Here is a 26265-nt window from a genome sequence, read left to right as displayed (position 1 = left end):
ATATCCTATAGCATTCATAGAAACGACTTAGAAATTTTTAAGATAAATTCATAAAACTTCGTTTACTTCGAGATTAAGTCATTTTAACTACATTTTAAAAATTTTATAGGAATCGGATGACGAATTCCTACATTTTACATAGAAAGAATCGGAAAATAGTCCTGTTTTTCCTTATAATTGCATGAAAAGTGGGTTATAAAGACTTTCTACGATTCTATATTTTTTTTTTACATTGTATTTTATTAGAATAACTATATTTGATACATTTTGTTGGATATTTATTAGTTTGCATGAGTATAAAGACGTTACTTCAGCGTTTTAATTGGCATTTTCATACAAAATATAGGCATCTTTTATTGCAAATTTAAAGAAATGTGGTCAAATGTGGCATTTCTCACTATATGCAATTAAACAAGAATTAATTACTCTACAACACATAATAGGTTTCAAGGTTGGACTAGGCTGGACTCACTTTGAAAAACCTTTTTGAAAATTACATTTAAAATAAAATGTTAATATTTTAGATGTTAGACTTTAACACCAAATTAAAAAGACATCACAACGACTTAAAAGTTTTGACTATATAAAACATGTAGTAGAAATCCCACTGATTCAAATTCAAGTTAAAAAATTTAACAATTCTTGTTTTTTCCATGTTTTTTCCTAATTTAAGAATTGTATTAATTTTCGCACTTATAGTCTTGCCGTTCGCTCGTGTGCAATCAGCTGACTTTGGAAGACTCTTGTGCGAGAGTGGCGCCACCTGGGAAGATTTCGAGAATGGCACGTTAATGGTCACTCTATTTCTAATTAATAGAGACCAAAATAACTTTATTTGGTAAACTTTCAAAAAATGGGTTTTGGCCAAATAAAGTGGTCGACTGGACAATACTGCGCGCAGTATTCAAAACCAGGAGAGATAAGAATTCAATCAATATCTCAGTGGGAATATCATTTTAATAAATAAATAAATATAGAAAAAATTAAAAGTATTATAAAAATAATAATAAAATAAACAAAAAGATTTTAAATAAAGTATAAATAATAATAAATGCCTTGTGCCAAAAACGTTACTCTTTCACCCAATACAGAAAACCTGTATTTATTTCCAAAGCTCTTCCTTGGCAGTAATATATTATAATACAGATATAGGCAGACTTTCCGCTCCTTTTTCCACCCACCCCGTCAGCTTTTCATCCCCTTGGCTCTGCAGCAATGAAAATTCTAATTACTTTGCCACTTTTGGCGGCTGACTTTGCGGTTAGTTGTTTAATAATCGCTGTTGAATCAAAGCTCATTTGTCTCAGGCAACCGCAGCAGGCACTCACACACCAGTATAGGCACACACAGGCACACACAAATACAAGCACAGGCACACACAGTAACCGCAAATGCCGCAGAGTATGCTACACTTATTTGCAATAACTCTTTATGGGACAGAAAAAGAAGTAGAAAAACCCATCCATCGCACATCGCACTCCATCAACGCATTACTCATACGCCGCATGTGACCAAATATTTGCCCACTCAGGCACACGCACACACAAACACAGGTCCTGTAACCAACAGATACAGATACTTTGATACTCTTTTTTTGGCTGGAACGCACATCAAATTAGCGCCCTCCAACCAGCAAACAATTTGTTTGTCCAACACTCACTTTTTCGGGGGGATTCACCTGCCACACACACAGAGCCTCACAGAGGCCGCACAGGGGGGTTGCAGTTAACCCAATGTCAATGCCAAAGCCAAGAGCCAACGATACTCAGCCGAAAGGCAAACAAATACAAATCCTATTTGAATTGTTGACAACTATTTGGATTGGAGGCAAAAAACCCCGTCAAGTGGTAGATATTAGCCTTATCGAAAATGTTTCCAAGAATATATAAACCCATGCCATAAGGAATATGGATTGAAAATTACGAAGAAAATGTACCTAAAACTAAGAATTGAGAGCTCCAATCTCAAGTCGAACCTCACCGCCATTGTAACTGGTTGGGTTGGGTTCAGTGAAGTCCTGGCTAAGCAAATATTAATCTTGCCAAGATAGCGAGTCCCTCTAGGTTCGCATGGCTGCTGCTGCCAGGAGTAAGCCAAATCAATTGCAATTACAACAAACAAACAGTCGGAGGAGGGGGGGAGACGCGGTGGTGCTGGCGGAATGCAAATCGAAATCGAAATAAGAGTCACGTTCCAGCGCTGTGCAATGTCTCCAACATTTTCTGATTCCGCTTCCGTTTCCGGCGTCTGCGTCTCCATCTGCGTGTGCTGGATGCGTTCAGCGGATCTACACAGAGCCAAAAAAATATGGGAGTTGTAATATAAATATGAAGAAATTCTTAAAAAATGTTACTTCGTTTTTTTTCAATTTAAATACAAAGGAAACTCATCAGGAAATATTATGAAAATTCGAAAAATCTGTAAATAAAGATATGTTTTAGGCAGCCACAGATTCAAATCAAATTTAATTTATTTTAAATTTAAATATTGATTTATATTTTTTTTTCTGTGTACTCCCAGCTCTATTTACCTTTGTTTCCCATTTCCAGTTGCAGCTCCTCCGCCGGAGTTTGTTTGCATTCGATTGCTTTGCTAAACATGTGCAATGAAAAATTCGTGCATAAAATGAATGCTGCGCTGGGAAAATGGTGGCAAAAAAGGAGACGAATGGAAATGTCAGGACTAACAAAAGAACAACAAAAAAAACAATAGCTAAAAGCTAATAAATTAAATTGTCACTTCGGCTTAAGGTTTGCGGCTGCTGAAATTCATAAATTTGATTTGTCCCAATCAATTTAGGGAACCTGTTTCAATGGAAGTCCTCAAAGAAATTCTACAAATAAAGGTCTGAGTCTGCCATTTACTAATTTCATTAAACCTATATGTACCTTAATGAAGTTATAAATATATTTTAAGCAAAAATCAATTGTTAAATGACCTCTAAATATATTTATTTTTAGTTGAAAAAAGAAAAACCCAGACACGCGGAAATATTCCTGGCAAAGTCTCCTGTTTATCGCCCAACATAAATAATAATTAACGTTTTAAAGTCTGGCTTGGAGGGGGGGAGGGGGATTGGTGTGGTGGAAACGGAGGTGAGGTGACAAGCAAGTTCTAGGCAACATTCATCATGCCCGAGCATGTCCGAGATAAACCAAAACAGAAGACAAATGAAAGTTCATAAATTGTCAAGCAGCCGGAAAAAAAGGAAATGAAAACGAAATTCCATTCTCTTCTCTCGTTTAGCTCGTATTTTTTCCAGCACTTTTCTTGCGCTTTTCCCACCACCAGACAGCACTAAAAAATAATTTCATTTTGTAGTTTGTTTTTTTATTGTATTCCCCAAGCTTGAACTGCTGGAATTGTTTGGATTAAATAAGGATTATTGAAAACCATTGATTAAGGTGATTTTTAAATGTTAAAAATTGGGTGTAAAATTTAAATTAAAATTTATATTAAAAAAACTATAAACTATAAAATATAAATTATAGTTTTTTATATAGAATTCAATTTAAATTTCAAACCAAATTGTTTAAACTATGGAAAGTTCTAAATTCTTGAGGTAACCTGCTTAATTTTGGCTTATTTACTGACTTTATCTTAATTAGTTAATAGTTTATAGATATTTTGTTTTTACTTTGGTGTCACTTTCAATTAAGTTTTACGATTTTCTGTAATATCTTTAATGGCTGCCCTAGGTTAGCCCTTGTTTTCCCTACCATTAAATCAATTTTTCATGGATATTTTTCCCTGCCCTCTTACAATATCTCCTGCCTGCTCTTCCCCCAGGCTCTCTTGGTTAATTGGCAATGCAAAGTCGTGGCCAAAACAAAAGGAATCCTCTCCCAGTTCCCTCCCCAGAATGCTAATGAGGCTCAAGACCAGGCAGGACTTAAAGTTTTAAGTGTAAATCGCTTCAATGCCAAGGTGAAATTATTATAAAATCAAACAATGGTTTACTCTGGCAAGGAGATTCGGAAAAAGGTAGATAATCTTCAGTTAGAAAAAATAGAAAAACCTGAGATCAGGTTGAATCGAGTCATAGAACAGTTTTTGAAATTTTCAAAAGATTTGTGAGAATGGAGACTTACTTTGTGGCTCCGAAATTTAATGAGTTCTTTGTTTATGTATTCTCATTTATCTGAAATTACCACGCACAGACTGGGGCAAATGTAATAATAAAATTGCAGCTTATTACCGCGAAAGGTGCGCAACGGCGGAAACGGAAGTGAGCCGGCCAGCAGGGTGTTGACTTAGGACCTGGCCCCAAAAAGAGGGGAGGAGGCTATGCTTTCATTACGCCCCACTAAGTCCACTCTCTTCAGCTGATCCCGCTTATGCTGACGACAAATGGTGCCGGCGGAATACATTTCGAAATGGCTTTTCCCTTTTATGGCTGCCCCGCTGCTGCTGTCGAAGCAAAAGCAACAGTTGATGAATAGAGCGTTCTGCTGGGGGGGGGGGGATTTTTCATTCAACGAATTTTTGATTAAGTTGCCGGCACCTGAAACACCGCAAGTGCCGCAACTCCTTCGGCCTGCTAATTAAGAAGCTTCAGAGAAAAACAAAAACCAGAAGGAGAGAGATAGGATTGTCACTGCCAAAGTTCTGACCGAAACAAAACTTTGGCCAAGTTCCATAAAGTCAGTGGGCATTGGCGTTTGCCAAAAACCCATTTACATACAAATTCGAATCGCAAAAAAAATGCAAGAAGTTGCCTCACATATCACATGCTAATGCCCTTGATGTCCTGCAAGGGACGTGGGATTTGGGATTATCAAGGCAAAGCCGCAAAAAACTTGCCGAACAAACCCCAGCCATGTCCCTAATCTGGCGAGTCAAAGGAGCGGAAGAGAGCGCCGAAAACCAAAAGGAAAGCAAGAATGCGAAACAGAAACATAAAAGGCTGGCAAAACAATGCCACTGAGTGTCTGTTGCACAGGAAATAAAAATTCTGGCAAAATCGTAGCTAGATTTACTGGTTTTATTTTACACTTTAGCCCATTTCTCTGAGTGTACATGGTCTCGAACTTCGATTGTGGTTCGGAGGAGTCGTAAGCGTATTTGAATTTCCTGGTTGGCTTCTTTTTCTTTTCTTTTTTGGAGGCTGAGATGCCAGTGTAATGAAGACAAATAAAGGCAATTCCTGATGCGCTATGACTTCGTGACTAGCCCCATTCCACTTCCACTTCCGTTTCCGCTCGCCCGCCCATCCACCTGCTGTCACGCTCGCTGCATATTTGCTTAGGTCCCATCCCTTGAACCTCGAGAGTCTAAATCAGAATCCGAATCCGAATCAGTGTGCTCTGGCTTCTGGTCAGCGGATGTGTGCACTCGCACAGATAGCCATATTTATACAGACCCAACACAATGGCACTTGGTATCCAAAAGTATGGCATATTAATTTCTAGAATTAGAAAGAGTTTCTACAAAGGACCCCAGGGTTGATAGTAGTCTTCTTTATTTAAACTTATGTAAAAGTTACAGTCTTTGCTGATTTATTTTTGTATTCAATTAATTTATTTTACCTCTTTCTTGGGTTTGAAGGCAGATCACCGCCTTGAATGACTTCCTTTAAGCCAAGTTAACACATAGCCAAGTTCCTGAAATATCCCAGGATATTCTAGGACCCTTTATAATATAATTTTAATTTGATTTTCTACCTTATTTTGTTATATTCCCTATTATAATGGTCGTTAAACCGACTGGTCCATGACCAAATTACCCTAAACGTAACAATGAAATATATATTTTTATAGATTTTGCAAAGTTCTTCTTATAATATATATTATAAATTTACGTTTGTTCGTTCTTAGGACCCATCAAATATATTTAACTATATATTTTATATACCAATTTATTTTGTGTATTTATTGGTCTTTAGACCCACCGATTTTTGTGGGTAAAATCGTGTCAAATCGCCAGTCGATGGCCAAATGTCAATTTACGTAAATTTCATGTTTATTTGACCATTGATTAATGGCAAAGGGCGCACACACACACAGAGGTCGGTCCCAAGGCCTCAGGTCTTCAATCATAAGTAGTCGCCCCTTTTTTTTTTTTTTTTTTTGCTTTATTTATGCATACAATTTATAGCCTGAAACCAGCATATTTGTGTCATTAGCCGCAAATTTTTGACCCATTTGTCATTAGAGCTGAATGCAGACAAGCAGGGGCCAAGGATTTGCATAAAACAAACGGACACGGACACGGATATGGCCATACACCCGACCGGCTGCGTGTGCGTGTGTGTGTGTGTGTGTGTTGGCCATTGTGCCGTGCCAAAATGTGTGACCGACAAGATTTATCAAGTAATAACAGACATTTCGGACAACCCATAGACCCATTAGTCACACGCTGTTTGACATTGTCTGAAAATATCATTTTAATCACAGACCACACACAAGGAGCACATGGAGCATAGCACAGCAGCAGAGCAGGCTGAGGATACGGATACGGATGCGGATGTGGATGCGAGGGTCGAGGCGCAGGCCAAAACAAAGGTGGAGATGGAGGTGGCTCTATGGTCCGGCTTCCCTTTAGATACAGTAAATTTTGTAGCTTTAAGGTTACCCCAGGGCTAGAAATGATAGGTTCAAGATTTCTGGAAAGGATTAATGTCAATACATCAATTGTTTCACCTAATCAAAATACAAATAATCGATTTAATCGATGTTAAAATCGATATTTTCCAAGCTTTAATTTTCTGCCTTTATTCGAAATTGAAAAAATATATAAGATTTTGAAACGTATCTGGTTTTATGGGGATATAGTACATACATTTATTGAAATAAACATAATATTAGCTTTGCCCTTCAGAGCTATACTTATGGTTCTTCATGGTTTTAAATTTTAATCACATCCTTTGTACTCATATGCAAGGACATTATATTATGTTGTCGAAGGAAGTTATGGCGTCGCTGATACCATGTAAATTTATGGCTTGATATAGTTTGGTTTAGTATGTATACCGAGCAACGTCTATAGTTGATTTACATAATCAATAAACTCGGTGTCGAGGGCCTCCTCGAAGACCAGGTTCTCGCCGATAAGTTGGAACCTAACGCTCACAGCCGGATTGTCGAGATCCTCCAGCTTCTGACTGATCATCTCCAGGAACTGGTGTATACGCTGGACGCGGTTCCCGATGTTTAGTCTATCGCTCTGCTATACGGATAGTGAGAATCAGCATACACATACTACTCACAAAGTACGCACCTTAAGCAGGGTTTCCATAGATTCCACTTCGATTGGCCGCACCACCTGTCCGTGGTCATCGAAGCTGGCCACAACCAGTTGATGGACGCCGCTCAAATAGGCCTGTCTAACCCAAACGTCGTAACGAAAGGTAGAGCGCCAGGAAATCTGCTCCCTAACGACCCGTATGTTAGTCTGGCGACACTTGTCCAACTCTTGTTGATCGGTACTAAGGACAGAAATTAGTCAAAATAAATATACAAATTGGATGACTTACAGATCACCAAGAGGTTCGGTGTTGGACAGGCCCGTGACCTCGCCAGTGTATAGCAGCCGGAACTGGCCGATTTTGGCGGAGAACATGCCATACTGCTGCATCCTTTGATCAATTGGTGTGTCCGTGTCGGGATCCTCCCCCAGACGCTCTATTCAAAGGATCACGTTTAGCCAGGAAAAGGGGTTTATTTATCACTTACCTGTCAGTAGATACTGGCGTGCCTTGAAGGCATAGGAATGCCGTAATACCGCTTCATTATCCATATCGTCAAGTAACTTTATAAAAATGCAGCCCTTAAAACGAAAGGCCTGAAAGCGATAGGCCCTGGGCACCACAGGTGAGGCATCTATGAATATTCTGAGTGTATGCCGATGGAGAATGAAGTCAGTCTGCTGCAGCACCTGCTTCGTTTGATCCACATGCATTAGGTAGTGCTGCACCTGGTCGAATGGGTCGGGAAAGACGCCGCATCGATGGGTAAACTCGTCATAGCCCCGGTTTAGATCAAGCGGGTACTCCAAATCGTTTGGCTGCCGGAAGTACTTAAGGTTTTGGCTCTGCTCGAATGACTTTTTGATCGGATCGAACTGCACAATGCTGCGCAGACGAATGTCAGTCAACTCCATGCCGCTCTGCTGGTTAACAAATTGAATTCAGAAGGCATTCAAATTAATGTGGCAACTTTGGATTGACTTAAGCTATTTTCGCCCCGCCTCCCCCCACTCATTTGCATAGTTGGCTGGCTGACTTTTTCACCGGCTCATCTGTCCGCCGACAGTTTGTCCGCCAGTTTGCGCATTTCCACCGACAGCAGGTGGCTCGCCTCCTGACTGATTTATGTGCGGCAAATGCCTTGGGTTAAAAACTTTCCACTGTGGATTAAGCCACGGCAAAATGAAATTAAAAATTACAGAAAAAAAACACAAGAGAAGAGTGGCAGCCACGAGGAAATCTCGGCAACTTTTTGATTTGTCGGGCACAAGCCCGACCCCGCGCCTTGTAGTTCCGCCTTACCCATCATCCATCCTACCTGCCGGTCTTACTTGAGTTTTAATTAAAAGAAACGTGAACAAAATTACAAAATGCGAGCACTTTTGATTTGTCTGCTGCCTTCACGCCGTTCACAAATAGAATGCCAAACGGAGTCGCTTGTGTCCAATCCCCAACTGGCACGGAATTCCACTCGAAACCCCGGGCCCTATGAATTGCCATAAATGTTATATGGTTAGCAGATAAGACGGGGAGACGGAAAGTCGGGTTTCTTTTTATCAGCTAGTTTAGTCATTTCCGTTAATTTGAACATTAGAAGCTAACTAGCTACGTTTTCGATATGATTTCAGTGGTCATCCCTTTAACCCCCTTAACCCCTTCTTAGTATTATCTTAGCCAGTTCTTGGAATTGACCTCTTCTAATCACTTTGATTTCGCAACCAACCCGTCGTATACGTAATTCATACTAGAAGGTGGACAAGGCTTATCAATGTTTATGGCATTTGAATGTTTTGTGTGATAGTTGCTGCAGAAAGAAAGTCCGAGGATTCAAGAATAGTCTAAAGACATGATTGTCATTTGATTAGATAACAAGACATTTCTAATAGAGCTGATAACTATTGATGATTTTGTTACATTTAAAAACATCTTGAAAATATTGTTAGAGACTGAAAATAATATTAAATAATATTTTGAGCAAATGCAAAACAGCTAAATTAATAAAAGTAAAAATTAAAATAAATTAATATTATTAAATAAATTAAAAGTTAACATTTTAACAAAGTCGAAGGAGGGGTCTAGTGTCTTTAGGAATGGTAAGCAGTGAAGGCTATCAACAGTAAAAACTCGTGTTTAGAACTATTTACTATACATAAGCATATAATTTATAAACAAAGAGTTTCTTTATATTATTCTAATCTTTCTCTACTCATTCTCACCCTAAAGTTTAAAAACTATCAAAGTTTTCGTCTAGTGTAGTGCCTGTGGCTAGGCAGTTTGGCTTTGAGTCGTTCTCATATTGTGGAGACAAATTAATTGCGAACTCGTGTAATTGTTTGACGATGTCATCCAAATTCATTCGAGTCCCAAAATGTAAGCACACACACACACGTGAGTGTGTGTATGTTTAACAAGATGATGCGGAAGGCTGAGGACCCTGCAGACCCACAGGACGTCATAATCGTTGTGTAGCTCCAAGTGTAACCCAATTAGTTTACAAGCTTTCCAATATGGCAGTTACGTAAAACACCCCACAGCTTCCCCCCAGCTCTACTCCTGCTCTATAAGTACACACATCTTCCACCCACTGATTAAGCCAAAGGAGAGAGTAAACTAGAAAATCAGTGAGAATGGAAGAGATTTATTTTCTTGAACCATTTGATGTAACAAACAAAATAAATAAGAAGTAAAAATGATATTTAAAGTGAAACCCACTTAAATAATGTTAATAATTATATTGAAATATACTACATTTTAGACATCTGCATGACATCACTCATTACATACAGAACTAAACTCAACGAATTGAATTGAGTGAGTGCCGTTCACACAATGAAACAAAATTTGTATTTATATGGGTGCGTTTTTGAATGAGTGAGATTCATTCTCAATCTTAAAACGAAATGAGAACTTTTGTATTGCTCAAAAAACATTCCAGTGAGTCCGAGTAATACAAATTCCAGCGATCGTGTTGTTTTCGTTGTTTCTAGCGAATTGCACTATTTCGTTTCTATTTTAATTAGCAAGTCAAGAGATCTGAGGTCTACCATAATTTTATAAAATTAAAATCTTCATATAGTATTTTTAATAACTAATAATATGTAGTACCATGCATATGCATAAGTTCAGTTAATTAATAATTTATTAATTTAAGAAATTAATAATTTAGAGCCAACAAAAAAAAAGGCACAACTATAGTTTTTTTTTATTATTTTTTCCAAGACTCCAATTTCCGATTAAATTTTTTATAATGATATTTCAATTAAGGCTTAATATTTAAGAGGTAACAATTTTTGCAAGTGTATTTCATTTTGCGTTCAACTTTAGGATGTTCTAGGAAGTTCGTTCAAGATCAGAAAATAAAATGCAAAGATAGCAAATAAGCAAGACTCGAGTACTTCGTTCCCTTTGATTATTTACTCAATATCAATTTACACAAAATATCTGCAGATGAATACCCGAGAATTATACATATGTATGTACAGATTTAAAGTACATACATATTTATTTGAGTAAATCCCCGAATTAAAAGATTACGTTTAGCGGAAAAGCTATACAGTGTGATGGTCAGTTACTCAAGATATTTACCTTGCAGTGTACCACTATATAATTATAAAAAATTATATATTATAATTAAATTCTTCTGCAATTTGTAGATTACCTGATTGTTTTTGCACTTTCTTATATTTATATCTCTGGGTTGGTTTATCAACCTCCGGCTTCTGTTCCCGACTTAATGTGGCCAGTCCCTGATGCAATCAGTAATAACTCCACTAACGATCCCTCTCGTATATCGATAAAAATAATCAAAACAATGATATAAGCGAAATATACATTTTAGATCATGAATGCAGTGTGCGCAGTTCCACATTCATTTCATATGTATGTATGTCTTAAAAACAAAATCATTTGATTTTTGGCGGGAAGACCAACGATAACGATAGGTTTTAAGTTGATTATTTTTACGACGGCCGCATAAATTTGAATAAATTTTAACACTGATAACGGTGAGAGAACTATCTTAATAAATACTTTAAAATGTTTTTTTCTTAGTTATTACCAAAAAACTATGTATTTTCAAAATTGTATAAAATATTTTAGGGTATATGACAGTCATAAAAATTGTTCAAATAATTTTAAGAAAAAATTTAGTGATTATAATTATTATTTTAAACTGATTTTCCTAAAAAACTTTGTATTTTATAAAGAGTTTGAAAATTTTATAAAATATTTCAAAGTGTTTGATCAAGAGCAAGTGTGATATATTCGAATGAGCAGCGATTAAAGGCTCACCTTGTGGCTTTCTCCCTTTCAACAAGTGTACGCCTGGGATTTTGATCCCTTCAAGGAACTTAGGGCTCTAAGGGCACTCAGCCACAACAATAGGTGGAGCAGGGAAGAGGCGGAAACTTTTTTAATTAAAAGGGAAAATAAGGAGAGGAATGGGGAAATGTATAAAATAAATACAACTTGTGTGCCACTGACAAAATGTTTCTTCTCGACCATCAACAAGTTAAGCACAACAGAAATTGTTTCCTCATCGTATTTTTTCCACCTGTTTTCTTCGTTTCGCCTAAACCTAGGTGTAGAATGAGCTCATCACCCACTACCCCACCACCACACCACCCACCCATCCAGTCCACTTTCTTTAGTTGTTGTTCTACCGTTGCGCTCCATTTGCGGCAATGAAATTGAAACGCTTAGAGAAAAGTTTCTCATGTTTTGTTATTCAGTCTGGGGTACTTTATGAGATTTATTGCGTTTCGGAACTTCACTTTTCGATTCCTTCTTCAATGATGGAAGCTTAGGAAGACTTAAAAACTTTAAAGCACTGTAGGTCTATCGATGGCAAACGAGCAAAGCATATCGATAGATCGTTTAGCGACAAATGCGGATGCCACCCTGTCCGAAAAGAGGGGTCGTGTCGACTACAACAGGCTACGCGGTTTAATTTTGAATATACAAAATTTTAAAATTTAAAATAAGTTTGGAAAAAGAGATAAACTTCGGCCCAGGAGGAGCAGGAGCAGGAGAAAGCGAGGACGGGAAGCCTGATCGGTATAACCCAGAGGTGAAGCCCTTACCCTAAAATGGCTCTCATTTCCAGGCTCGACCAGGACGAGATTGGCCCAGCTTTTGGAATTTTTCTTTGGCGCAAACTGTCATCAACGGAAAGCAACTTGAGACGGAAATTATTTTTTATTGGCTTTTTTCCCTGGTGGAACGGGAAGGTCGGGTCTGCTTCTTGGCAGATGTTTCCAGTATATTTACACTTAAGCTCTGTTATTATTATCATAATTGTGTAATATTATTATGATTATTGTTATGGTTTTTGCATTTTAAAACAAATGAGACTCGACTTCGCGTGTTTTTTGGTCCTGAATGTATGTTTGTAAATATTTATGTATGGTCATGGGTGTGCGCCAAAAATTACCCAAGAAATGTTATTTTTTATGTTCCTTTAACTGCTTGTCCGTTGCCCATCAATTTAACCAACTTCTGGAGAAAGCATGCAAAGGGGGGAAAGAAAGGCTGGGCCGGGGAATACGAAGCTGGGAGTTTCACGAACATAAAAATCAAATTTCCGCATAAATTGTTAGCTCAACATTTATACATTTTAGCGAGACAATTAGAGTCGGGGAAAAATAGTTACAACTTGTGTATATTATTTGTGAATCATTTTTACTTTAGAGATTAGCTTAATCTATAATATTCCCTTTCTACATAAAGTTTAGCCTGTTAAATTTTAAAGGAACAATGAAATAGAAAGACGAATTATACGAGTCTAGTGATTCAATATTTTCATATACAGATTTACTATTTTTTTAATTTTTTTGAAATTAATTTTAATATTTTTTAGAAATATTTGGGTCTCATATAGAGTTAAGTCCGTAAGCTGGGTAGTAGTGGAAAGAGCATGAGCCCTTTGGCATCTTTTTAATAACCGCCTCCTTCTAGCAGGACCCTTTGTGTCCCCCCAGAAGTCTCAGAAAGGATTGAGCTTTTGCCTTGTGAAGATGGCCTCGGGCATAGTGGAAAAATAAATAAACAAATGTTATTTAATTAAAAATGATTATTGTTTTAAGCTATCTATGTTATGTTATTACCTGTGTCAATCGGGTGGCCCCATCCTTTTGCTTCAGGCAATAGTCATACATTTTTTTATCTATGCTTGTAAATTTAGTAATTATTCTTGGAAATCACTCTCTTGCCATTGACCAACTATAAAAATGTTCAATATGAAACAAAATTTACAAGAAATATTTCCGATACACTGTCTCAAAATAAAGTTTCTCGAGAACCCTCAAAAATCTCTCTTAGCGAAAATCTGTGAGGATTTACCCTTTACCGACGATAAATTCATTTGCAGGTTGAAAGTTTCTGGACGACATCGGTTGCGGTGACTCACCCAGATTGATTACGAAGGTTCCGCGCAGAGTGCTGCAGCAGGAGAAGCAACCACAGCAGCGGTGAGAGCAAGCATAGCCTGGATGTCCCTTTCAATCCTGACGACGACAGACTATCCAGTTCAGTGTCTCGACACCCGGTGGTGCCTTTGAGCTGTGCCTATCATCTGCGGAAACTCCGATACCAGAGGTTTCGTCTTGCGTATCACCCTTCCAATATTCCCCCCCTTCAAGTGCCTGACCTTCGCCAGGTTCTGTGAAGCACTGGTGAAAGTCAATGTCCTCGAAAAGCGGTGGTGGTGGTGTGAACGAGCCGAAACATCCTGGAAACCTGCATGAAGGACTGTTCGGTGAGAGTGGTTGACGAAGCATACGTCAACCCACAAATTAATTTATCGTCGATAAAGGTAAATTTATCTCAGATCCTTTGGGAAAAGCCCAAGTCCTGAAATCTCTGCTACCCTATACACCAAATCTTCAACTCTGTGGAAACTTAATTATGAAGGACTGTGTGCAGGAATCTTAAATACTTTTTTATACATTTTATAATTGGCCTGAAAAGCTGAATAATAAGCTGAATTTTGTTGAAAAATAAGCTTTACAAAAAAGAACTTGCCTGAACGAAAGTAAATGTTTGACTGAGCTAAACAGCAAAAGGTTTGGCTTCCATTACTTGACAGTAACCGAAAAATGGTCAAGGCTACTGAGATCAAGACTTTGTTTAATAATTTATTCATAAAACACAGAATGTAGTTTTTATTGTTTACTTCATAGGTATACAAATGCATATTTAAATATTGTAATGACCTGCCTGAACAGATATAATCTTCATTTGAGTTAAGTACATGTGATATGGAATGTAAATGGATATTTATAAAATATACTTGGCAGAATTCAGGATGCCTTGCTTATTGATTTTGTTTAATTTTTGTATTTTTCAGTAACTTAAGAGCTAATAAGTTGGTGTTGCTTCATTCTTGAAGCCCATCTCCTTCTAGTTGTCCTTCTGCAATTACCAATTTGCCTCACCGCGCATTTGCTTGAACACATAGTCCTTGCCGTTGAGGTGCATCACTCCGTCTTGGAATTCGAACTTCCACTTTTCGCAGTAATGGGAGACCCTATTATATTGGCACGCGATCACGTTGTCCGACTCGAACGCATCGTCTCTGACGGCATCCTCGCCGGTGGGGTCGTCGCCACTGTTGAGAGACTCGTCATCGCCACGAGCTTCTGGCTGTGGCAACTCATCTTCGATCTCATCGTCGTCTTCTTCCGAAGTTTCTTCCTTGATGGGTGCCAGGCCACCGTCCAGCTGCAAGGCATGTCCAATAGCCCTATTCGTGCGTCGGACCTGAAGTGGGGGCAACTCGATCTCCTGAAGCGCCCACTTGATCCCTAGAGGATTGGCACCGGTCACAGGGATGGGTTTTGGAGATTTGTTGGTCACGTTGTCAGATGCCTGCTGTAGTGGCACAGGCTCCTCCTTCACGTCTTTCTTGGTGGTGTCATCGGGGGTTTCGGTGTCCTTATTGGGAACCTGGTCGGTGGGTTCTACCTGCAGGTTCTTTTGCATCTTGGAGCGCCAAACTTGCTTCAACTGCTGCAGCGTCGCCTCCTCCAAGACACTGGACATTTTGGCAATCACATCGTCGATCACGGAATCGTTAATCATCAAGGTCTCGAAGTCCGGCAAGGGATTCATATTTGACTTCTTCGAATTTTTTTAAGTTTCTATTGAAAATGAAAATTTCTTGGCAGGTCACGCTGTTCCTTCTCCAAATTGGCAATCCAGGGATGGAGGCCAACAGTTTGGTTTCACATTCAAATTCGAAAGCATTTGGAACGATTGGAAATAATGCAATTTAATACTGTCTTCCCATTCAGTGCATTTGTGTGGAACGGTTAAGATTTTTCACAAATGCAAAACTCGAGTTCCCACAGACAACATGTCTTTAGTGTAAAGCAGTTGGAATTCTCGGCAACAATCGATAACAGTCGATTGAAAAGCTTTTCTTCACTGGTTTTTCAATTTGAAAAGGAGAAAGGAAGCGTGGCCTGCCAACTATTTTTCATTTTACAAAGAAACATCTGAAGGTTTTTTTTTTTAAATATGAATCCTTTGCCGCAATTTGAGAACTTGACGATAAAGGATTCCGTGATTGACGATGTGATTGCCAACTTGTCCAGTGCCTTTCAGGTGGCAGGTGTAGAGGAGTCTACGCTGGAGCATCTAAAGCAAGTTTGGCGCTTCAAGATCCAGAGAAGCTTGCAAGTGAACCCAACCGACCAGGTTCCCAATAAGGCCACCGAACCAGGACAACAAGTCGATGGGCTTCATGTATGAAGGAACATTAGCGGCGCTAATACTATATACAGTACTATGTACAGCCGTAGAATTGATTATTTTATTTTTTTGTTTTATAAGGAATCACAAATTAATTATAATTTATTTATATGATAACCAATTGGCATTTCAGCAGAAACAGTTGAGAATTTTAAGAAATAAAGCTGATAACCGAGCACGCCCCAGTGGTAATCGCAATAATAGCCAGCGTTAGTCACCCTATATTCTTATGTGGCCATGGCCAGACTCAATCTGAGACCGAGGCAGAGCGGCCAGCATCAATGTTGATTAGAGCTGAGCTTTGACCTTGGGGCTGGAACAGGGGCAGCAGATAAGCCGTCGGCGGCGGCAGCAGCACCAAGTGAGACTTGGCCCGGAAGGGCGATGTGGTGGGAACTGCGCATTCAGTCGTTTGTTTGCCATTTAGAAGACGACGACAAGCGCAATGAAGCTACTGCTACTGGTCTGCCTAATCCTAGCCGCCTTGCTCCTCGGCGATGCCAGACCCTCCGAGGTGGATAGTCCCGAGCCCGACGCCAACGAACTGGACAATGGGGAAGAGGCCGTGGCCAAGCCGCCGGGCATAGTCTCCATCAAGGTGCGCCACGTTCAGGCGGATCCGCTTCTATGCCAGCAGCTTTCGCGTTACCACCCACACCACCCCCAGTGCCACGGATACTGCAAGCGCCAAGGTCACTGGATTGGCCAGTGCAAGAAGAATAGTTGTCACTGCTTCTCGTAGGCGCTGTGAATGTGTACATATATATAGATGAATATATATATCTTTTTTTTTTAATCAGATATGTGAAGAATGTTTAAGTGTGTTTATCTGGAAATAAATCGATTAATTTTTACCGGTTTGTCTTATAATCTTTGTGAAGGAGTCATTTTCGAGCCACTAAAGTATATATCTTAGATCAGTATCAGCAGCCGAGTCGATCTAGCCCGTTACTATGTGAACTAGTCTAGGTTTTTGAGTTAGCTGAATGAAATTTGGCTTATTTATTTGGATATTTACCTATAAAATCTATACTTAATATATTTTTTAATATTTAAAATTGTAATATATCAAAATTAACGTTATTTTCGAAATGGAATTAATAATTTTAAAGAAACAAGGAATTTTCTAAGGCTTTCTTTTTACTAAATATATTTAAATATATATATGTTAATATAAATATACACTTTCAAGTGAGAGAATTTTAAACCGTAAACCTTATGTATATTGTGTTGAAATTTAAAAACATATTAAACACCCGTTTTTTTTTTGTTAGTTTTTCCTCAGTCCAGCTATGTAGGCCCCTCACTCGCCGCGTTATCAACTCTTTCATATGCTAATTTTATAGTAAACAGTGACGACAACAAAACGTATAAGGGAAAAAAATAATATAACAAAGAATATAAACAAACAAAAAGAATGAAACGCTCTGCAAAAACATGACGACAGCCCCCATTGAGTGTGTGTGTATGAGTGTAGGGGGAGAGGAGGGCGAGGCTCTTAAGGAATAAGGACAAAAAACAGCCGCAACAAAAAATGAATTTAGTATGAACATAGTACATACATATATGTATGTACATATGTATGTACATATATGTACGTGTTACGAGTGACAGCTACTAATAGCACGCACACAGGAGCAACCTACTCGCTGGCCCACTGCAGTGCACTGCCCGGACATGCATTTGCACACAGTTACCGTTACCATTACCGTTACTCTGTTGTCCTTGTTGTTGCTACTGGTGCTGTTGGAGATGTTGCTAATGCCGTTGTTGCGGGTTGCACTGAGAAAAAAAAATACCTTAGAGCTAATTAAAATGTAATATAATGTCTTAAGAGCCTTTGAATTTATTTTATTTACTTGTTTATTTATTTATTTAAATTTGTATTGAATTATATATTTATCTAATTAATTATTTATTTATGCATTATTATTTGGTTATCTTATTCATTTGTTTATTTATTTATTTAATTATTTACAACTATTTTTATATATTTTTTATTATTTAAAGTTTTTATTCATTATTATTTATGTAAGTATTTTATGTATTTTTTTAAATTTATTTATTTACTTGCCTTTCTATTTATTTATGTATTGATTTACTTAACTATTTATTTATTTTTAATTTATTATATATTTATTTATATATTTATTTATTTATTAATGTATTTATTTATTCATTAATGTATTTAATTAATTTTTTATATTTAAAACTTAAATTTCGATTTAAAAACGTATTAATATTTTGTCTCAGTGCCTTTGCTGCCGGGGAATATGAATATTCATGAGCTGGATGCTGCCGGCGGAGGCTTTTGTGCATCTTTTGGAGGCATCCAGCAGCTGCATCACCGGCTGCCCACTTTCGGTGAATTTCAGCTCGCCTAATTATCAAAAAAAACACATATGTATATATCATAATCTTTAGATGCTGCGTGGTTAATGTATGCAGTAATTAGGAAAGCCCAACTTACAGAAAGGAATCCATTCGAAACCCAAAATATCCAATTAAATTCGAGTGTATAAACCTCGAGTCAACTATTTTAATGAATGTCAAAGGACACACGGTCCGCGCCAATTATTGGCATTAGCCTGGAATTTGTTCGAAGGAGTTGAGGTCGCTGATATTCGCATTATTAGCCAAGTTTGATTGATGGCCTTTTGTGTGTGGGATATTTAGGTTTTAATGAACAAAAACAAGAGCCCAAGCCCAAGCCCAAGCCCAAACCCAAACCCAATCCCAATCCAGATCCCCTCATCAGGGCTTCCCTTAGTTAAATGTGACAAGGAAAATGGGTAAATACGAAATAGATTTTCCGTTCGTGTTTGTTCTGGCATTTCCCCCATCACGCGTGTTGTAAACTGATTTCGGCTCAATATAATGTGACGTCCCCTCACTTTTGATAAGGGTTTCACTTCTCTCCTCCGCAGCCAGGAGGCTGTCAAATGATAAGCAGCCGACAAGCCCAGCAAAAGGGATATATGCCTAGGTAGTATAGGTTGAGGAGCTACCAAATTGTTATCATTACAACATTTACCCGGCATCCATTCTATTCCACACGCACGAATGCCTGTCCAATTAAAAATTCAAAAGCCTTTTTTCAGCCACTCACCAAATTGGTGAATTACGTGCCAAATCGAAAGCCAGAAGGTTCCCCAGCTCAAACGGCAAAGTATGATTTATTTATGGATCTATTTATGGGCACATGCCAAAAATAACCAAAGATATATGTGAGAATATATATTGGTAGGGGTTTTAAGGCACTCCTTTACATTTTGTTACATTTTCTACTACAAGTTCTATTATAGTCATAACCTTTTTAATCAACCATTATGGCAGCTTTGTTGCGACTATTTTTTTCCTGAAGCCGTCCTCAATTTGCCCAAGTTCTTGGCCAAATATTTATACTTCATTTAGCAAATTCTCTCGCTCGAAATTACTTATCCGAGGGCCTTGTAACGAGGTGAATGTCCTTGTCTACAATGCCGTTGCCGGCCACGTCTTATTAGATGCAGAGGCTTATTAGTTAGATTGTTTATCGTTCAGGGTAGTCCAGGACTTAACTGGCGCCAGGGGACACGGGAAGCGGGCCACAGATCCTGAATCCAGGTGTTCCTGGTAAGGATACTACTACATCTACATATAGAAATATACATATTTTGGCGTATATCTTTATAATAATTTGTTTGCCGGCAAAACTCTCCCCGGGGCGCATTTAACTAAACGCTGGCAAGGATAAGGCTGGCAGGACGCAGGTCCTCGCAGGACTCGGCCCGTGGCAATTATAAATTGTTGAAAATAATTTCATTAAATATGTAAAAAGGCAAAGTCGAATAGGAAAAGTGTGTTAGGGAGGATCCTTTAGGTGAGTGAGTGCCTCCTTTTGCTACCCAAAAACTGAACTACGTGCCAGCCATTAACATTGACGCCCACTTTGCTGCTCCTATCTATCACTCTCTGACCTTCGGAACTTGGACTTCCTGTTGCCCCCCATTTCAGTGCATATTATAAGGAACCCAAAAGGACACAACCAGCTGAGAGGAGTTGCAAACTAAGTAACTTATTAGCCCAGGGGAAGTCGGCTTTTTGGCACTTTCCATTTGCGATGCAAATTTAATGATTTCGTAAACTGAAATTTCATTTTCACTTTGCAATTGTTCACTTTTAACCCCAGACACACGTTGGTGCAGAGGAGGACTCTGTCGTTTTGTGGAAGGTGTCCAGGAAATTGCATTGCCAACTTTATGTACTTCTGCTTTGGCTTTGGCCAGAAGGCGCTGGTAACCTATTGACCTCTCACTCGAAAAAATACCTAACTCCAAGGGAAAAATATTGATGGGAAAATAAATAATAAATCAAAAATCGGGCTGAAAACTTTGTACTTTGAAATATCATATTTTATAGAATATTTCACAAACGCGAAACTTCAGGATAAATTATGGGTCATTTAAAGGTTTTCCGCTACTTAGCCGGCTCGTCGCATTCGCCTCCATCTCCAGCTTAATCTTCATTTCCGTTTCCACCCCTTCTTTTTACAGCCGTAGCTAGCACACCGATGCTCATTATTTGCGCTGGAAACTCATTACTCATACCACACGTGGGCTGGCAGGAAGCGAGAGCGTGAGTCACAAATTTGATTCATTCCATTGAGACGCAGGCTCCCCGAGGCTCAGGGACACTTGACTCGTTTTTAATGAAATAAAAGTAATGAGTCCTGTAAAAATAAAATTCTCTGTAGATTAACTAAAAACTGTCTTTAAATTAACGTTTACTTTAATGTCTTATAAAATGGAAGAAATATATAAAATAGTTCTAGCTTTATTTTGTTTAGGTTTGTATACCCTTGCAGGTTACAATTTGAAATCTATCTTAGCTAATTTATTTTATAAGGTTAATAAATCTACATATTTCATTTAATATTAATATTTTTTCATCATTTTATAATATATATTTGGGAAAAAGTAAAACTTAAAAGTTTCATAACATAATAAATATAGAAAATATAGTTTTTAGGGAACTTTAAGTTAATATATCTTTCAAATTCAGGTTGTTATCTTAGCTTACCAATTACTCATAACATATATAATATAATATATTTGTGTTTATTGGCAGCATTCAAAGAAATCATCAAAAAATGAAATGCAACCTGATGAGTTTTCCCTCATTACACCTTATCTCTTGAATAACAAGTAAATGAAGTTATTAGCTGAAAAATGTTCGCTAATGTTATTTAAATCGGGTTTTAATTGCCGGCAGACTGCGTGGGATGTGATCCCTATTCCGCTTCCTGATCAAAAATCATCAACAACGCTTCAGTTGGCAAGTGGAGAGTTGGAATGCCACATTTTTGGATCTTGAAAAGAAAGATCGTAAAAGATACAGTTGAAGAAAAAAGTACTACAAGTAAAAGTAAAATTACAAATTAAATTCAAAATACAAAAAATGTATATATTTAATACTGGTGAAATATTTAATTTGTTTTTTATTTTTAATGAAATTAAAATAATAAAAACATTGATATAAAATTTTTATAACAGAAATTTCAAGAAAACTTACATCTTACATAAAAACTTTAATTTTTTTTGTGAGGTTGTACATATTTTAAGATGAATTTTTAAATTTTTTGGAAGCTATGAGTTTTCTTTAGTTTTTATTTATTTTTCTAAAATCATAATACATAAAATTAATATATAAATATGTCATTCAAATGAAAATTATGTACTTTAATATGGATATTATTTGAATATTTATTATATTTCAATGCCTTTGTCTTCACTACTTTAAAATACATTATTTTAACATTTATTATTATTATATTAAGTAAATAAAATTGTTTTTTTTGGTCAGTGTTCATTTACTGGCACAGACACTTGAAAACAGAGGCACAAACTAATTCATATAAAATATGAAAAATGTGCAAATTAGCTTAAATTCGTTCACGCACGAATGAAACGAGACTCCCCACTTGGCATCGGGGAAATGATATAATTGCTGGGGCAGGAAACTTAACTGACTGAGTGAGTGACTCGACTCAACTCAACTCGAGTCGACTCAGAAATGAAAGAGGGGGGTGGAGGAAGGCATGAAATGGGAGCAAGCGGGATGCAAAGTTGCCGCGCATGCTGCGAATGCCCCCAAAGTGTTGCACACTTGACTGCGTCGACTGATGGCAGCAGCAGCAGCAGCAGCAGGCTGGGATTCAGCCCGGGAGTGAGAGTGGGAGTGGAGGTGGAACTGGGATTCGGATGGGATGCGGTTGGTTTACATGGCTTGCCAAAGCAGCTACCCAATCGCCAGCAGCATTTTCCACCCAACACCCACCGCCCACCGCCCACCGCCCAGTTATTCCGCCTCTTTCTTTGTGGGCGTCAATTACCACCAGGCTCGGGTTCCGTGCCTCCTCTCTCCCCTTTAATTTCCACATAGCTACCGTTGCCATTACTTTTTTTTTTGTTTTGGTGCCAGTCGCAGATAGAAACTAAAAGAGTTTCCTTGCCACCCTGCCCCCTTTTGGCGTTCAGTTGCCACTTCGAACTAAGCTTATAGTCTGCATATTTTGGGAAAATCGGAAAATACTGAATCGAAAAAGACATCTTAAGATTTTTCCTTAATTTTTTTTTATGGGAAAATTACTCAGGATTTTTGAATAAAATTTAATAAAATGGTTATAATATTAATAAGATGCGTAACTTAAAAGGATATTTTTTTTTGTAGCTTCAAACTCTCTCTGAAAATTAAAAAGAGAAAACACCTGACGATCTCTTGAATGTATTTATAAATATAGTTAAAATTATTTAAACCAAAACCTTCATGGTAGAACATTCTTTTTTTTTTATTCCAAGAAATTAAAGATATATTCCTATCCTTGGAAAGACCTCCTCCTTCAATCCCTGCCTGTCCCAGTTGTAAATTATTCAAACTGGAACTATTCAAAGCTCCCATTAGATGGTAATTCCACTTGTGCTTCCACAAAAAGTTGAATGTACATACAATTGTGATTGCCGATTGAACGAATATTTATGCGGCACCACAAAAATACTCAGATATGCACTTGGAAAAAATAGAGGTGACTCTTACTAGCCGGAGCTCCTTGGTACCTAAAACTCGTAATAAGCTTTACGGCTTAGGTATGTAGTTGGGACTGGAACTACAACTGCTGAATGACCAACCCGATGGAGGCGAAGGAGCACAAACAGATGCAGCGATTATATGGCACCAATTGCAGGCACTCAGTGCCCAGCACTCGTTTACTTATTCATGGCATGGCTCCCATTCGAAGCTTGCCAATTGCCGTTATTCCAGGGGAAATGCCTTTACAGGATACTGGCGGACTGCAGGGGTATATTCGGGGTATATAAGGAACAGTAAAACCTGCGCGCAGCCTCTGTGCCACAAGTCTATTCAGATTTCCAGAAGGTCCTTTGGAGAGACCCAACAATATTATCTATATCTTGGAGTAAATATCTTTAAGGTATTCTTAAGTCGACCCCTACTATCCTTGCTACTCCTTTGGTTGCAAAGTCTAGAGTGTCCTGCATTTGGCCGGTATTCCTTGTCGTTCCACCGGATACAAACGCCGATAGCGGAAATTATACTATCTGCTAACTGGTTTCGTAATGTTTACTTGCCCCGCCACTGTGGACACCCTCTACTCCGGACTCCACTCCTCCCCCCCCCAGTGGTGACCACCGCCGGAATGCATTCACAAAATATTCAGTGAACAAATCGACGCTCGGCCAGCAATTGCATTTAAATAGTTTTTCATTTGACTGAGCAATTTTCGTTGTTTCTCGTTTTACTGCTGCAGCAGCTCTTTTTAATATATATTTTTTTTGTTTTGGTTTTTCTCCTGGACTTTGGAAGGGTTTTTGGCTGTATAGTGGGGTTTATTAGGCAACCTTTTTCCTGTGTGCATTTGGCAGTTTGTTAGCCCCTGTCGACTACGGTCTAATTCCACAGGCAGACTGCCAGTTGCAGGTTTCGGTTTTTGCGATTGCGATTGTGATTTATGCCAAGATAAATGTCATGTTTGTTCATTTGTTGGCCGTGTTTGTTTGTTTATTCATCTGTTCGTTTGTTGTGCGCTTTGGGCGCTTTGCGAACGGTTGAATGCGTTTCCCTACACACAATCCTCGCCAATCCTCAAGCTGGGGATCCAGGTTCTAAATCAAAGAAGCCAACTAGCCAGAGCCAGAGCCAGAACCTTTGTCCTGTCAGCGTGCATAGCTCTGTCCTGATTAGACGATGATGTTCATACTCCAACGGCTGCTCACAGGTAGTACCACAAACGCATACCCACCTGCTGGTTGTGTCTGGTTCTGTCAATCTGCGAGATACTTTTCCGCTGGGGCTGCTGCTCCCCACTCGTAGGTACTTGTTATTATTATTATTGTTTCAGATATGGTCAGAGCTACTTTGTTCTTTCGAAAACAAAAACAAAACTGCGTATATATATAATTTATTTTGCCTTTTTATCTATGCATGTCTTTCTCTCTGTCTCAGCCTACAGCCTACAAAGTCACAGAGATACCAAAAACTTGTAAAATATGTTAATCTCTTTGGGTGGAAGGCAATGCCTCTCCTCCTCCCCTCCCGCTGAGATCGAAGCGAGAGGAATATCCTGTTCTGCATTTGATTAAATTAGTTGTCAGCTTGTATTCACTTTGTTTTCATTTTCATTCTTCATAAACATTTCCCGTTTCCCGCCGCTTGATTGTTTGTAGTGTGTATTCCCTTGTCCAATTAAACGCTTTTTTCCAGCCGCCCACAAAGGGCGAGGACCACCAGCTCCAACAACAAAAAGTTTTTTGATTAAAATTAAAGAAAGTTTTCTGGGCCCGGCTCAAAAGTCAAGAGGATCAAGTGGGGGGACTGGTGACTGAGTAAGGCTGCCAGCCAAGGGGGATAGGTAGGGGGAGGTATATGACAACAAGTGGCCAAGGACACAATGTATCCCGTGGAATGCATGATAAGCTGCGTAAGCAAAAAAGGAATCAAACGAATTACGGAATAACAATTTACAGTAAAGATTCCCTAACAGAAGCCAGGCAAACAAAAAGGTTTAACTGGAAGAATCTTCTTATAGAATGCAAAAACATTTCTTACATTTTTTGTTAAATTGAATTTGTTTCTAAATTGATAAATATATGCTGTCCAATCAAGAGAATTTTATTCACTCCACTGAAATTTTTGAATAATTTCAGTAAAAGACACCAACCTATTTTCATATCTGTGTTATGCAGGCTCCACTGTTGAAGGCAGCCAATCTGACACGCCCCTCACTCTGCTGCTGCTGCCGGGCGAAAAAACTTTAGCAGGCGCCTCCATCATGCCACCCCCCCAAAACGATGTGAGCCACTGTCACAGGCAATCCCAGGGCCAGCCACAGTTAGCCCAAAGACAGGCAAAGCACAGTGGGGTAAATGAGGCTATGTTGGGTGTTAAAATTAAAAAAATGTATATTTCACAAAGAAAACTTTTGATAGAAACTTAAAGTATTTTTTGTGTTATTTTTTAAATTTTTAAGTTTTCAAAGAAAATAAAAACTTCCTTTTGCTTATGTTAAAATATATGTTTTCAATAACCTTGTCAAATCAATTTAAAATTTCGTATGCTGTTAAAATATCAGACGTATACGCTTATTTAAAATTAAGATATATTTTTAAAATGTTTATAAATTATATATTTAAAATATATATTTTGTAAACCTTAAATTAAGCCTTATTAGCATAGAACTTTAGGGAATTTTCGGGCGTTTGGGGTTTCAGGGGTTTGTAAAAATTATATTACTACATATAGGTTAAATTAGAGCTGTTATTTTTATGGTTTTCTCTTAAATATATATTTTATATATACAAAATAGGTAAAAACTACTAGTTCCTGCTTAGTTTTCAGTTTCTAAAAAGTTATCTTCTTTTTTCCATAATTTACAACCCATTTGGACTAATTTTAAATTTAAATAAAATTTATTTTAAATCACTTTTAACCTCTTTTAAAGCCCACTGTTTGGCAACAGGAAAATTGGCATCGTTTCAATGCAGCGCAAACTTATTCAAAGTCAATTGCTGGCACGGCGCGTTTAAAACAGCGCCGAAATCGCGCGGACCGCAAGCAAAATTACTTGCCAGATTCAAATGAGCATTTGAAGGCATTTCCATGGAAAACTTTTTCCCGCCACCGTGTGTGTGTGTGCGTTTTTCTCGCCAGCGCGGAAATTGTAATGAATAATTTTGCTTTTTACTGTTGTTGGAGGGGGGAGGGGGCCACCAGCGGCATGCAATCTGGTTTTGGATGGTTAGTTTTTTGGCCCCAACTCGGTTGCGTTGACAACC

The 26265-nt window shown here is 38.2% G+C and overlaps 3 protein-coding genes across 12 annotated transcripts; 1 reads left to right on the top strand and 2 right to left on the bottom strand.

The window, feature by feature from the left end:
• Nucleotides 1-6752: 6752 nt before the first annotated feature.
• LOC108080021 (decapping and exoribonuclease protein Rai1-like) lies at nt 6753-14077 on the bottom strand. 10 transcript variants are annotated; one of them, XM_070288388.1, is made up of 6 exons: nt 13593-14077; nt 13291-13405; nt 7674-8109; nt 7475-7622; nt 7219-7426; nt 6753-7164 (listed from the first exon to the last, which is right to left on the bottom strand). In XM_070288388.1, exons 2-6 carry the CDS (start codon nt 13339-13341, stop codon nt 6982-6984), a joined length of 1026 nt encoding a protein of 341 aa, XP_070144489.1. In that variant the 5' UTR covers nt 13342-13405; nt 13593-14077; the 3' UTR covers nt 6753-6981. The 10 variants fall into 10 exon arrangements, with proteins under 10 accessions (XP_070144489.1, XP_070144488.1, XP_017030082.1 ...); XM_070288387.1 differs by having other exon boundaries at nt 6753-7167; nt 13593-14075; XM_017174593.3 differs by lacking the exons at nt 13291-13405; nt 13593-14077 and adding an exon at nt 10845-10933 and having other exon boundaries at nt 6753-7167.
• Nucleotides 13684-15295, bottom strand: LOC108080001 (uncharacterized). Its single transcript, XM_017174567.1, has 2 exons — nt 14607-15295; nt 13684-13921 (listed from the first exon to the last, which is right to left on the bottom strand). The coding sequence occupies exons 1-2, from the start codon at nt 15293-15295 to the stop codon at nt 13684-13686; spliced, it is 927 nt and encodes a 308-aa protein (XP_017030056.1).
• Nucleotides 15296-16338: 1043 nt separating this feature from the next.
• Nucleotides 16339-16791, top strand: LOC108080068 (uncharacterized). The gene has a single exon (XM_017174651.3). It carries the CDS (start codon nt 16383-16385, stop codon nt 16677-16679), a length of 297 nt encoding a protein of 98 aa, XP_017030140.1. The 5' UTR covers nt 16339-16382; the 3' UTR covers nt 16680-16791.
• Nucleotides 16792-26265: the final 9474 nt, after the last annotated feature.

Source organism: Drosophila kikkawai, chromosome X (genome assembly GCF_030179895.1).
Source record: "Drosophila kikkawai strain 14028-0561.14 chromosome X, DkikHiC1v2, whole genome shotgun sequence".
NCBI lineage: Eukaryota > Metazoa > Arthropoda > Insecta > Diptera > Drosophilidae > Drosophila > Drosophila kikkawai.
This window is presented reverse-complemented; position numbering and strand designations above follow the sequence as displayed.